Here is a 13,501-nt window from a genome sequence, read left to right as displayed (position 1 = left end):
AGTGACTTACATACTTCCCCATCTCCTCCTTTGCAAGGATGCTGTTAAGTTGCAAGGGGGCAGGTCCCCTGAGATCCCAGGGCTATGTGCCCCCCGCCGCTGCCGCCCTACCTGCTAGAGTGCTTCCAGTACACACAGCACTCTCTCCACCCTCCCACCTTACTTGGAGTTGGGCAGAAAGGCTTATAAGGCCATTATCTCTCAACAGACAGCTGTGCAGGGCTGGAGGCAGCAGCTTATCAGGGAGCCTGCAGTGATTCACAACCCAAGTCCCAGCTTCTCTGCTGAATAGTAATTTCCAGCAGTGGATTTGCGCTCCGTCTCTCCTCCCCCTCTCCCAAGGGTGTGCTGTCCTTTCTCAGAGAGAGAAAGCAGTGAAGGGTAGACCCTATACATGGGGATGGGGGGGCTCTGTGCCAGCTTTCTGGATAAGGCTGTCTATTGGCAGGAGGCTGCAGGTTTAGGGACCCCAGTTGGATCTGCCACCCTTGGCAGTGACAGGAGAGTTCATCGATGCTCACCTTCCTTCCCCATCCAGAAAAGCAATGTGCTGCTCCCTTTCCCTTAGTAGTAATGTGTAAGGTGAAAATGGTCCCCTTCTGGCCACAAGCCCTTAAGCTAGAGCCAGCCAGGGAGGGCTGAGAAAGAGGGAGAAGCCGGGGACTGGGTAATGTGCCCCCTGAACCATTTTGAAGCTGTCCAGTTTCTGTGCCTGACCCCTAAGACTCCAAAGGCTAAGGATCCAGGCTGGAGGGGACTGAGACACAAGGGGGCAGACCAGAGCAGTCTCTGCACAGGCAACTGGTTAGGAAAAAACCCAGGGACAGAGCCATTTTTGTGTTTGTTTTATTGGAAGCAAGACTCCAGCTGTGGGGCTCAGGGGAGGAAGCATGGGAAGTTCTGTCCTGGGTCTCTCCCTCTGGGCCAGCATTGGGAAAGGGGGATGTTAAAAGAGCTAGAACCTATGGAGATGCCCCTGCCAGCATGATCTCAGGATGCTCCTTAAAAGCAGGGGAAGGGAAACTAGAACGGAAACTGTGTCCTAGATGAGGGGCACAACAGGCCACCCCCACAACTCATAATCCACCCTCCTCAGGCGTGGTTTCCAACCCCTTGCCCTCTGCTGACAGTGGTGGGGTGATACCAAGAGCCTTCCTCAGCTTCCACCCTCCAGGCCCACTTCAAGAATCCTAGGTGCCTTTAACCCTTGGGGGTCCTGAGCAAGGCTCAAGAGTCCCACTGCCCACCATTCCCCCCCTGAGGAAGGTCTCCGTATGGTTCAGAAAAACTGAAGGTGCAGTTCTGTGTCGTCAGTCCACATAGGTGAAGGAGCAACCCCACCACGAAGCTTCCCTGGGGTCCCCTTCTTGTCGCCTTGGGGTCCATGCTGCCAGGTCGTGGGTTCCAGAGCACCAAAGCATGAAAGGCTGGAGGTACATCTCAAGGTCGAAGCTCTGGGGGTAAGATCCAGCCCACCTAGGTGGCCCAGAGGCCGGAGCTCTCAGGCGGTCTGGTCCTCTTCAGCAGCACCTGGCTCAGGTTGTGACCGCTTCGCGGAGCCTTCTCCAGCTGCGGGTTCCCCTAGACTCCTCTTGGACGTCGATGCAGCTGGCTGGGACGAGGGGCCAGGATGGGGGTTCGGGGGCTGGTAGCCGGGTTGGCGCGGATCCAGTGAATCCTTGGAAAGTAGGATGGCGAGGCTGGGCACGTTCTTAAGTACGCTGAGACTGGCGGCTGGCTCGCCAGGCTTCTGACCAGGCGTGGGCTCCGGAGGGAGGCTCTGCCACACTTCGCGCACGCTCCGGTAGCGCAGCCGCGTGACCTGATGCAGACCCGCCAGGCGGCGCTTGAGGATCTCGGCGCACGTGACGGTCTTGGTGGTGGCCCGACCGCAGCCGCTGAAGACGATGGTGCGCGTGGCTGGCTGCGCCATGCTGGCGGTGGCGAAGGCCAGCAGGTTCCGGATCTTACTGCCCTCCTTGACCCGCATGTGCACGGCGCCCGGCGCCAGGTCTGCGAAGGGGCCCGAGCCCGGGCCGCCTCCCTCGTCCCCGCTCCCCACCGGCGCCTCCTCTGAGTGCACCTTACGGAAGTTCTCCATGCGCCGTCGTTGCCGGGACCGCGGGGACGCAGGCTTTGCCATTGGGCCGCCTCAGCCCCGGGACTGCATGGCGGCCGGTCGCGTCTGGCAAGGGCCGGCCGGGGTAAGGGTGAGGGAGCTGCGTGGACGCTGGCGGGCGGGCTAGGACGGTGCGATCCTCGTCTTCCACTTCTCTCCACTGGGCGCTGCTCTACTCCGCGCTCTCCGCGCCTTTGGCTGAGGCCCCGCCTGAGAGCCTAGGAGCCCCGCCCCTACCGCCAGGCCCCGCCCCTAACTCAGCCCGCCCAGCTGGGGCCCCAGCCTCACCAGCTTCTCGGATCCAGTCCGGTCGTCAGCTACCCGGGCGTGAGAGCTGCGCGCACCGTGGGGCGCCGTGGCAGCGCTAGGGGGTGACCTCTGAGGTGACGTTTCCCTGTAATCGCCATCAGCCCTCCCAGAGCCAACCCTGATAAACGGGCAACCTAAATAAAAACTGCGTCTGCAGGGCAAACGGCGCTTCGACCCGGGTCCCCGAGCCCTTCCGCGTTTCAGCTGAAGGCCACCCCTTGTCCCCTCCCAAGGAGAGATTTCAAAGCGGCCTACTGGGGGCTGCACCTCTTTCTCCCACTCCTCAGTGGAACCCCCCACCCCCACCTTCGTCCCTTCGGCTCCCGAGCCGCTGTTCTCCACTCAAGGACAGCCCTGTGCACCGTCAGCAGAGTGCGGGAGGCGCTGTCTCCGGCTCCGCTCCGCGCCTGCCTTCGAGGACTACGTCGCGGCGTGGTCCTCGCAGGGCAGCCGGAGACTGAGGTCTCAGCCTCGCCGTGCCTGACTGGGGCTGGAGGCTCCTGGACGCCCGCACACCCCTAGGGTGTGGGGACTGAGGCTCTGGGCCAGGCTGTTCCCTGAGATGAATGGGAAGAGAGCAAGGAGACCTTTTCTCAAAGGGAATTAAGCTCCCTCCATCCATGCCTGAAAGTCGAGTATTAGGGCTGCATGCTTTAGGGTAAGCCAGGCATTGTTCCCTGCTAAAGTGGGTCCCCCCTTTTTCTCAAGTGGAATTTGTTGTTAGCCTGGCTCGCTGAGACCCAGCATGGTCCTTTTTCAGAAAGGAGACTGGGTGAGGGGAGGTTTTGAGAGAGAAGGGAGGTAGGTGGGAAGTTGAAGCCCCGGGGGCATTACAAAGCTACTGGGTGCCCCTCCCCGGGAACTCCGCAGGACTGAGGGAGTGGCCCCGGATCTCCTGCCTGGAGAGATGAACAGTGAAGGGAGAGGTGAAGTTGGGGCTGCTGATGGACTGCTGATGAGAGGGAGGGGGTTTGAGAAGGAGCTGGACCCTCCCTAGAACTGCCCTAGCGTCTCGCTCTTCATCCTTCCAACCCCTCGCGCACGCACAGAACCGAGAGTGGGCCAGACCTGATCCGGCGGGAGTGACTACGACGGGGCTTGGCGGGGAGGAGCGCAGAGAGCTGCGGCGGGCGGGAAGCCCTTGAAGTGCTGGGGACATGACAGTGCCCGGGGGAGCTGGGCCCCAGTCTTGAGACGGGGCTGCCGGGGTCCCCCTCCCTCCCCTCGCGTCCTCCTCAGCATCTTATATCTCCCAGCTCCCATCTTATATCTCCCAGCCTTCCTGTTTGGAACCCGGGGCTGACCCCATTACCGCCCCTTGGGAGTGACTGGAGCAGGTGGACCTTTGAGCCCCAGCGTACGAATGACCAACCGCCTCTCGGATCTTCTGCTCGCATTCTGGGATCAGGGGCCCTCGAGGTCGCGTTCCCCTCGGAACCTGTATTTCCGTCTCGCCAGCTCCCGCGGGCCCCACAAGGAGCAGCCGTAGGGGTTGGAGGCACAGCAGTCCGGAGAAGACACAAGAGTCTGCAGCGCGTGGCGGGGCGCAGGGAACCTCAAGCTTTGTAAGACTCGGGCAGTTGTGGGACTTAAAGGGCATCAGTTTCTCTAGGCCTGAGAAAAAGTCCCCGAACAGCTGGAATCTATGTTCGAACGGGTTGGTTAGGGAAGAAGCGAGCTCTCCATTCACGCAGGTATGCAAGCCTAGGCTGAACGTTCACTTGGAGGGGATTACGCGGGGGTCTGCAGTTTGGAGGAAGGGGCCTGGGAGCTCCCAGTTTACGTCGGGTGAGAGTGAGGCCGTTATGCGTCCGCCCTGGATGGCCCTGGAGTTGGCCCTGGAAGCGCCCCACCGCCATCCCCCTCCACTGCCCTGGAAAGCGCCCCACCGCCATCCCCCTTCACTGCCGCCAGCTGTGGAAGTCTCGATTCACTTCGCTCCCCAGTCAGTGAAGGGAGACCGCGGAAAAGGCCCGCATCCCCTCCCGTCCCTCCCCTCCCCTTCCCAGCTCCCTCTGCAGCACTTAAAATGTAAATGTACTCCGTGATTAGCCGCCGGGTCGCTAATTACCGCTGAAGCCATTCATTACACTGTCAGCGCGCGTCGTAGCCAGCCGGCTGTGCGCTCCTGCCGGGCCGCGGAGTGGCAGGGCCCGGTGGGGAACGAGTGAGGGATGGGAGCGGGGGCGGGGGACTCGAGGAGGGGAGCGGAAAGATTTGAGGTGGGGGAGGAACTGTGAATGAGGGGAGCGAGGTTGGCAGAGAGGACGCTAGGGCGGGAAAGGGGCCAGTGTGCTCGATGGTGACGTGCGGGAGCAGGGCGGGGAGAGCGGAGAAATGCACAAGGCAGTTAGGAATGGAGGCGAAGGAGAGGTAGTGAGGATAGCTGGGGAAGGGGCGCTGTGATAGAGAAACCGGGATGAGGAGAGGGGCGAAGGCAGGATGCGCTGGGGGAGGCAGGGAGGAACCGGGAGGACAGGGCGGAAGAGGTTGGGAGGGGAGTAGAGGGCTCAAATCTGGGAACGTGGGTAAATAAATGTGAGCATCTGTGGCGCACACTCCGCGACAGTTAGAAACGTGGACAGTCAAGACTTTCTGTTAAAAAGTCGGGTGGCAGCTATCCACACAGTAGGACCACAAGTATTGTTTTCTTAAAGTTAGGGAGTCTGTTTCCGTGTGTGCATGTTTATAGATGTAAATGTATTTTTCAAATAATTTTAAAATATCTGCAAAAAAACAGCACACTGCATCTGTTACCTCTGAAGCCACATTTTGTGGGCCTCTCTAAGGAAAGAACTACTAAATATGAATACAAAATTAAACCCAGTGTTTTAGAACAGTCTGTGTAAGTGAGGTCCTGATCTTGAAGCCTGAGCTTCATTAGTTTCTTTTTGCCTCTTTGTGACCTTGGGCAATTTGCTTAATCCTTATGCCTTGGTTTTCTTAGCTGTAAAATGGGGCTAATACAGGAACCTGCCTCATAAAGTGGTTGTGAGACACATAACAGTATTAGAACCTTGGCTGGTAAGTTCTCAGGAAATGTTGGCTAGTGTTATTTTTCATACATTATTTGTGATTAAAATAAATTTTAAAAATTTAAAAAGGGAGGGGGTGGAAGAAACCTGGTGAAAAGGAAAAGAAATGGGCAAAGCCTTGGAAATAACAGTTTTCCTAATATGTTGGGGACTAGTGAGTGGCAAAGTAGACTCCTTTCACCCTCCAAGGAGGTGGAGGGGTGACTAGGCTGGAGTCCAAGCCTCGCCAATGCAGCACCAGCCCCTGATCTGCAATGGGACCTTTCCAGCAGTACATCCCGCCTCTCGTGGACAAGTCGCCTGTCACCCCAATACTGGGAGAAGATCCCTGGTGCAGGGCAGGTCTCTTCCTTCTCTGTCTCCAGTGGCAGGAAGAGGATGGGGATCCCCTAAAACTCCTGGTCCTAGTCCCAGCTTGTCCAGGCAGGGGCTTGGGGGGATGCAAAGGAGTCAGAAACTAGAAAGTTAGAGAGGGCCAGAGGGAGGTCAGATTTATCAGGCACCAACCAAGTGCCCAGCATTGGGCCAGGTACCCTCACATCTATTCCCTGATTTAACCTTTGAAATCTTCCTTTCTATCATTGTTTGACAGATGTGGAAACTGAAGCCCCGAGAGATTAAGTAACTGGCCCAATATACCACAGCTAGAAAGCAGCAATCACAGATACCTGAATGCAGGTGTTCTACCTCACCTGAGTTTAAGAAAAAAAGAAACTTCTTAATGATTTGAGCTCCCCAGTAAACGTGAGTTGGTTTTGGGGAGAGAGGCAGTTCCTACAGTGGGGAAGATGTATTGGTTATCTACGGCTGCATAAAAATTACCCCAAAACTCAGTAGCTTAAAACAAAAACATTCATTCTCTTACCCAGTTTTTGAGGACTAGAAATCCAAGAGCCGCTTATAGTGGTGGTTCTAGCTCAGGGCCTCTCATGAGGTTGCAGCCAAGATGTCAGCTGGGTCTGGAGCATCTGCTCTCAAGCTTACTCACATGTTGGTCAGAGGCTTCTGTTCCTTATCACATGGATCTCTCCATAGATCTCATGACAAGCAGCTGGCTTCCCCTGGAGCTGAGAGAGAGGGGGAAAGAGAAAGGGAGGGAGGGAGAGAGAGAGAACAAGCACGAAGCCACAATGCCTTTTATGGCCCCACCTCCTCTGAAGGGGAATCTGGTTCCAATTCTTGAAGGGAGCAGTATCAAAGAATTTGTAGACATTTCAAAACCACAACAGAAGGGGAATATTTGGGAGGCAAATTGAGGAGGAGAGGGAATCAGGACTCAACATATCGAAGCAAATATGTGGAAAGACTTTGAATCAGGAGAGCTGGATTTATTTGTTTATTGTTAAATGGATGTAAGAGTGACAACTTTTCCGAGATTGTTTTTGGTCATGGGCGTAAGAGCAGTCACCGCTCTACAGAGCTCTCCTGGAGGTTGAGTAGGATTATGGCTATCAGAGCTCTTTGTAAATTTAACACTGCTGGGCAATGATGCCTGGAGGTGAGCGTGGCCTGGGAGAGAGTTCTGCTATAACAGACAGGTACCTCCTCCATTAGACTGAGTCTGGGGCCCTGGGCCAGTGCTCTGATTCTAGCTCCCCTTCCTTGTCTCCGCCATAGTCCAGCCTCCTCACCATGTTTCACTTCCATCAATGCTTTTCCCCTTGGACCAGCCAGGATAGGACCCAGGAGTCCCAACACCACCAAAGCCTCTACCTTCAGGCCACTCCTCCTGCTGTGCTGGCTGTGGCCCCACAGATGGAGAACAGGGGTTTGCATAGCAGACCAAGTGAGTGCTTCCCTTTGCGGACAAGAGCCATTAACCTAGCATGAAATTCGCTCGCTTTTCTAGCCAACAGGCCAAGTCACCTGAGTCCTGGGGTCAGAGGGGGTATGTGAGACCTAGAGTGAGTGAGGAGAGGGGTCTGTAGGATGGGGAGAAGAGAGGCAAAAGAAGCCACCGGAGCTCCTTCTCCATCTCTTCAGGAGTGGGTGCTACCGCTAGTCGTCCACCTTCCTTCCAGATTCCAGAGGCAAGTATAGTAAAAAGCCACTCACCTGGGCAAAGTTAGAGTTCCCAGGAGAGTGCTTGTCCCCAAAAGACTTCCCAAGAGCCTGCTGGGATGCCTGAAATCCCCCGTTATTTCTTCCACCTTTAGGTCAGTTTTGCCCTCTGAAGATAAGGTTATACTCCTAATTCCAAGGTGGGAATTGATCAAAAACAAAAGAATCAGCATGTTTGAGAACCTTGGGGTGGGAGGCAAGTATAGAGCTGATAAGGTGTGGGAATAGTTACCAACTCTAGCGGACACTTACTTAGCACTTACTTTGTGCCAGACACTCACACATATTAACTCATTTCATACAACAGTGAAGCCACTACCCGTTTCATAAGTGAGGTAGAGCCAGATCCAGAGTCAGTATGGCTTGAGCCTGCTCTTCATCATGGCATTAGACCATCTGCAGGAGAAAGGGGAAGCAGGGCAGAAAACCACCAGCTCTAGGCCTCCGCAGCTACCCACAACGAAGGTCCTGGAACTCCAGGGTAGAATTCTGCTCTGCCAGGTGCTTGCCTGGGATGGGGGGGTGGGGGGCACCAGGGCCGCTCTTCCTCCTCCCACTCTGACCTGGGCCACAGCTAGGGTGCTTGGTTTATGCCTTCCCAGAATTACAATTATCCTTCAGGGATGCACTGAGTTTTTCTACAACTTACAAAATGCTTGCCTATCTAACACACATGAGCAGCTGGTGAGGTGGTTAAGAGCATGGACTCTGGAGCCTGACTGCCTGGGTTTGAATCCCAGCTCTGCAGTTTGCTAGCTGTGTTCTTGGTCAAGCTATGGGACTTCTCTGGACCTCAGTTTCCTCTATTGTAAAATGGAACCTATGAGGATGATAATAGGACTTACTTCTTGGAATTGTCTCAGGTTATGTCCCAGTACCTCCATGGGATCATCACTCCCACTTCGCAGATATAGGCTAAATCCCTTGTCCAAAGACTCAGCTACTGAGCAGCAAAGCTTGTAGGCAAACCTGGTGGGTGGGGTTAAAAAAATTAAAAAAGAGAGAGAGAGGCAGAGCATAATGTCAGCCCTCATGGGGCAGCCAGAGCTGCTGGGCCCCAGCTGTTTGTTGACAGGTAGGAATGCAGACCCAGTGGTTTTGTTTTGCTTCTGTGTGATTTGACATTTTCTGCTTCATTTCAATGGGGAGTGGTTGTATCAGCTTTTTGGAATGTTACATGCGTAGATCCCTTCTCCCATCACATCCTGTCAGAGTCAGGCTTATAATAAACTGTAATTTTGTTGCTGTAGAGGCCCCTAGGATTTGGAGCACTGGGAAGAAGCCAGGAAATAGTGTCCTCTTCCCTGCACCGCCTCTTTTCCTGGCAATTGTCCCTTCCCCACCTCCTCATGGTGGTGAGAATGGAAGCAGCTCTCTTCACATAATACTCCTGTCACCACCATCCCAGGGTTCATCCCAACTGGGGTTCATCCCAGTTCAACGAGCTAGTTGGTCAAATCCAACTTTATGGCCATGAGGGTCCCCTGTCACCACCAGGTAATTCATTGTCTTCCCTTCTCTTGAGTAAAAGATGAAGTTAACCAAGTGTGCCTGCCCTCTATTGTTCTGAATTGAATCACAAGGTGCCTTGTGCATACTGTCCCAGAAGATAAATTTTACATATTTCAACAAGGGAAAAGAGCATATTTTGTTTGCAGAATTCCTGGGAGAACCCTCTCTCTGCCCAGAAATCATGCATACTTGCTGATGAATGACCTACTCAGTGAACCTTCTTTGGGAAAGATAATAGTTGTGATTGGGTGTCACCAGCTCCCATCATTTCTGCCTCCAGGGAAGCCATGGGAACAGGCAGAACTCCCCTCTCTAAAGCAGTTGTCTTGTTGTATCCACAGATCTTCACTCTGGGTATTGGCACACCTTTCAGATTCTTCCCTGAAGTTCAAGTGAGCAACACAGGTCTAGTGTTTTCAAAAAAGAAGCCCAGGGACTTCCCTGATGGTCCAGTGGTTAAGAATCTGCCTTTCAATGCAGGGGATGTGGGTTTGATCCCTGGTCGGGGAAGATCTCACATACTGTGGGGCAGCTAAGCCCTTGTGCCACAGCTACTGAGCCTGTGTGCTCTAGAGCCCGCACCCCACAACTAGAGAGCCTGTGTGCCGCAACTAGAGAGCCTGAGCACCACAACTAGAGAGAAGCCAGTGCGCCACAACAAAAAGACCCTGCATGCTGCAATGAAGATCCCACTTGCCACAGCAAAGACCCAACACAGCCAAATAAATAAATATTAAAACACAAACAAAAAAGAAGCCCAAATTTCATATTTTTGTGTAACAGTTTAGGTTTTTAAATGTTTCAGTTAACTGTTGCTGGCTAACAAATCACCTTTAAACTTTCTTTTTTAAATAAATTTATTTATTTATTTATGGCTGCGTTGGGTCTTCATTGCTTTGTGTGGGCTTTCTCTAGTTTGCGGTGAGCGGGGGCTACTCTTGGTTGCAGTGCGTGGGCTTCTCATTGTTGTGGCTTCTCTTGTTGAGAAGCACAGGCTCTAGGTGCGCAGGCTTCAGTAGTTGTGGCACGTGGGCTCAGTAGTTGTGGCTCGCGGGCTCTAGAGCGCAGGCTCAGTGGTTGTGGCACACGGGCTTAGTTGCTCCGCAGCATGTGGGATCTTTCTGGGCCAGGGCCCGAACCTGTGTCCCTTGCATTGGCAGGCAGATTCTTAACCACTGCACCACCAGGGAAGCCCCAAATCACCTTAAAACTTGGTGGTTAAAAATAACAATGATTTCTTGTTTCTAATGCTTCTGTGGTTTGGCTGGGCTCAGGCTGGCCGTTCTGCTCCATATGGGTCAGTTGGGTCACTCACTCATAGACCTTCAGTGGGGAGCTTGACCAGGGCTGGAACACTCAAGATGGTTTCATTCACATGTCTGGTGCCTCAGACGGGGTGGCTGGAATGGCTGGGGGTGCTGGCTGGACCTGTCTCCACATGATCTCTAGCCCAGGCTTATTTCTTAAGTGGCTTGATCCCAAAAAGATGAAAATGGGGGCTTCAAAGACTCTTAAGGTCTGTGCCCAGAAGTCACACATTATTACCTCCTTTGCATTCTATTGGTCAAACTAAGATGCACATCTAGCCCAGATTCAAGGTGCAGGAAAATAAATTCCACCTCTTGCTGGAAGGTTTGACATGTATATACAGGCACGGGAGCCATCTCTCTGGACAGTCTCAACTAACTCCTGTCATTAAAACACACATATCTGCAGGTCAGTGTGGTCCACAGATGTAACTTCTACTTGAAACTTTTAAGAAATTCACCGGAAATCCTTCATGACCAGGGGCTTTTTATGACAGGAGGTAGGGTGGGGATTAGCAGGAGAAGGATACTCTGGGCTTTCTCTGGTGTTCATGAAGCCTTTTTTCATTGGAGGAGATGAAGTCAGAAGCTAGGCACTGCCCATGTCTGACTATTATTACTTCCTTCTTATTAACCTACTTTGGGACTACTTCCATCCATGAGCCTGAATCCCAAAGCTCCCCAGTTATAACCTGGAGGGAAGAAGGCTAAATGATTGTTAGGATTTCTTTAAATACCCTGGCAGGTACATCCGCTTTTGCCTAAGAAATCATTGCAGGATTTTAATCCGGCCTGTTTTGATTAGGTTAGTACTTTGAAATGCTCACTTAGGATGCTAAGATGCCTCTGTTCCAGTTACCAACTGCTGCCTGACAAATTATCCAAAATTGAGTTGTGTAAAGCAATAATTTATTATGTTCACAGATTCAGTGGGACAGGAATTTAGGCAGGGCAGCGAGGGTGGTTTGTCTCTTTCTTGCCCGTGTCTGTGGTTTCAGCTAGAAGACTCATATGAAGGCTGGGGGCCAGAATAATCTGAAAGTTTTCTTACTTGCATGTCTGTTGGTTCTTGCTGGCTGTCAGATGAAAGCCTCAGATCTCCATGTATGCCTCTTCATGTGGTCTTTCTGCTTAGAGTAGTTTGAGCATCCTCACAGCATGGCGGCTGGATTCCAGGGTGAGCATCCAATGACAGAGAAAGCCAGGCATAAACCATATTGCTTTTTATGACCTAGCCTTGAGTGTCACACAATGTCACTTCTGCAACGTTCTGTTTACCAAGGAAGTCACTAAGCCTTTGCCCAGGCTTGTGGGCAAAGGAAGTAGACTCCATTTCTAGATGGGGAATGGCAAAGTTCTGGAAGAGCATGTAGGACTAGCGATATTGCTGTGGGCATTTTTAGAGAATATAATCTGCCATGGCCTTAAAGAGGCATTAATTCAGTGAAACCACCATTACATCCAAAATCTGCATTCCTCCCTCCTCTGACGTCATCTCCCACCACTCTCCCCTTTACTCATTCCATTGAAGCTTCACCAGCTCCCTTGCTTTCCCTCAAACACAATGAACACACTTCCATGTCAGGGCCTTTGTACTTGCTGCTCCTTCTGCCTGGAATGCTGTCCCTCTGATATCCCCCTGGCTCTCTCCCTCATATTCTACAGTCCCTGCCCAAATGCCACCTCTGAGAGGCTTCCCTGACCACCCTAATATAACAAACAAACACAAATCCCCCTACTTCAGTCTCTTTTCCCTTCTTTGGCTTTATTTTTCTTGGTGACATTTATTGCCTAACATAATTATAGTTTAAAAATGGTTTATTACCTGTCTCCTCCCACTAGAATGTAGGCTCCATGAGGGCAGGGACTTTGTTTGGTTCTCACCTTCATCTCCCGCACCCAAAACAGTGTCTGATACTCAGAAGGTGGTCAATATTTGTTGAGTGAATGAATGATGGACCTCACTGGGTGTGAAAAATCAGCCACTCACTCCCAGGACATGGTCTAAAACAGTGGTTCTTAAAGTGTGGTCCAGAGATCTTTGGAGGTCCCTGGATTTTGGTGGGGAAATGGAGGGAGGGAGGATCTGTGGGAGCAAACATTTTTGGGAACACTAAGATATTATTTGCCTTTTTCATTCTTATTCTCTCATGAATGTACAGTGGAATTTTCCAAAGGTTGCATGACATGTGATATTGCAACAAATTAAATGCAGAAGCAGATATGGGACTCCAGCTGTCTTCCATTAAGCCAGACACTAAAGATGTCTTCAAAATTGCCAAACAATGCGCTCTGCTAGTGGGACCTCACCAGAACTTGACCGTGCTGGCACCCTGACCTCAGACTTTCCAGTCTCCAAAACTGTGAGAAATAAATTTCTCGTTTAAGCCAAAACAAAACAAAACAAACAAACAAAAACACAATGCCACTCTTCTCACTACTTTTTTATGTGTGTTTGTTTTGGAAAATATAATTATTTTAAATAAAATTATGTTAACATGTAATTTATTATTATTATTTTGAATGGACAAATACATAAATTTTTTAATGTTTTAAGTTATAATACAGTAAATATTGGTAAATAACCCACATTTTTAAAGTTCTATGGGATTAATAAAAAAAAATCCCACAAGGACTCAGAGGCAAAAAATATACAAATTAATTTTCACTGCAAAGTAAAGGAGCTGTTACAGTGGAGGATTACTGGACTGAATGTCAATATTATGACATAGTATGAGTGTGTTTCGTGTTTGGTAGTTGCAATCCTTGTTGCTTTTGTTGTGGTCATCCATTTACAATGCTTGGTGTCAGTTTATTTATCTCTTGTAAAAATAAAATACAGTGTGTGTGTGTGTGTGAAAAAAAATAAAAATAATTTTTAAGAAAATTAAAAATAAAATTCACTGATTAAAAAAAAAGTTCTATGGGGTTAATAATTTTTAAGAATGAAAAGTGGTTCTGAGACTAAAATGTTTGAGAGGGTAGGAAGCAGAGAAGCTAAATTGTTTTCCATACTACAGAATTGGGGAATGTGGAGCTGATCATCAGCAGTTCCAGAGAGATGAGGGCTGGGAGGAGGCCGAGGGGTCTCGACCCAGGGAAGAGTTGAAGTGTGCAAAGGAGCCAAGCATCATGGTGACCCATGTACCCATGGAGGA

At 51.3% G+C, this 13,501-nt stretch overlaps 1 protein-coding gene across 1 annotated transcript; it reads right to left on the bottom strand.

The window, feature by feature from the left end:
• Positions 1 to 830: 830 nt before the first annotated feature.
• Positions 831 to 2,351, bottom strand: RPP25 (ribonuclease P and MRP subunit p25). Its single transcript, XM_004276320.4, has one exon. It carries the CDS (start codon positions 2,141 to 2,143, stop codon positions 1,502 to 1,504), a length of 642 nt encoding a protein of 213 aa, XP_004276368.1. The 5' UTR covers positions 2,144 to 2,351; the 3' UTR covers positions 831 to 1,501.
• Between the last annotated feature and the right edge of the window lie 11,150 nt (positions 2,352 to 13,501).

This window comes from Orcinus orca, chromosome 2 (assembly GCF_937001465.1).
Source record: "Orcinus orca chromosome 2, mOrcOrc1.1, whole genome shotgun sequence".
NCBI classification, from domain to species: Eukaryota; Metazoa; Chordata; class Mammalia; order Artiodactyla; family Delphinidae; genus Orcinus; species Orcinus orca.
Note: the sequence above shows the minus strand (reverse complement) of the source record. Positions and strands in the feature narration are given on the sequence as shown.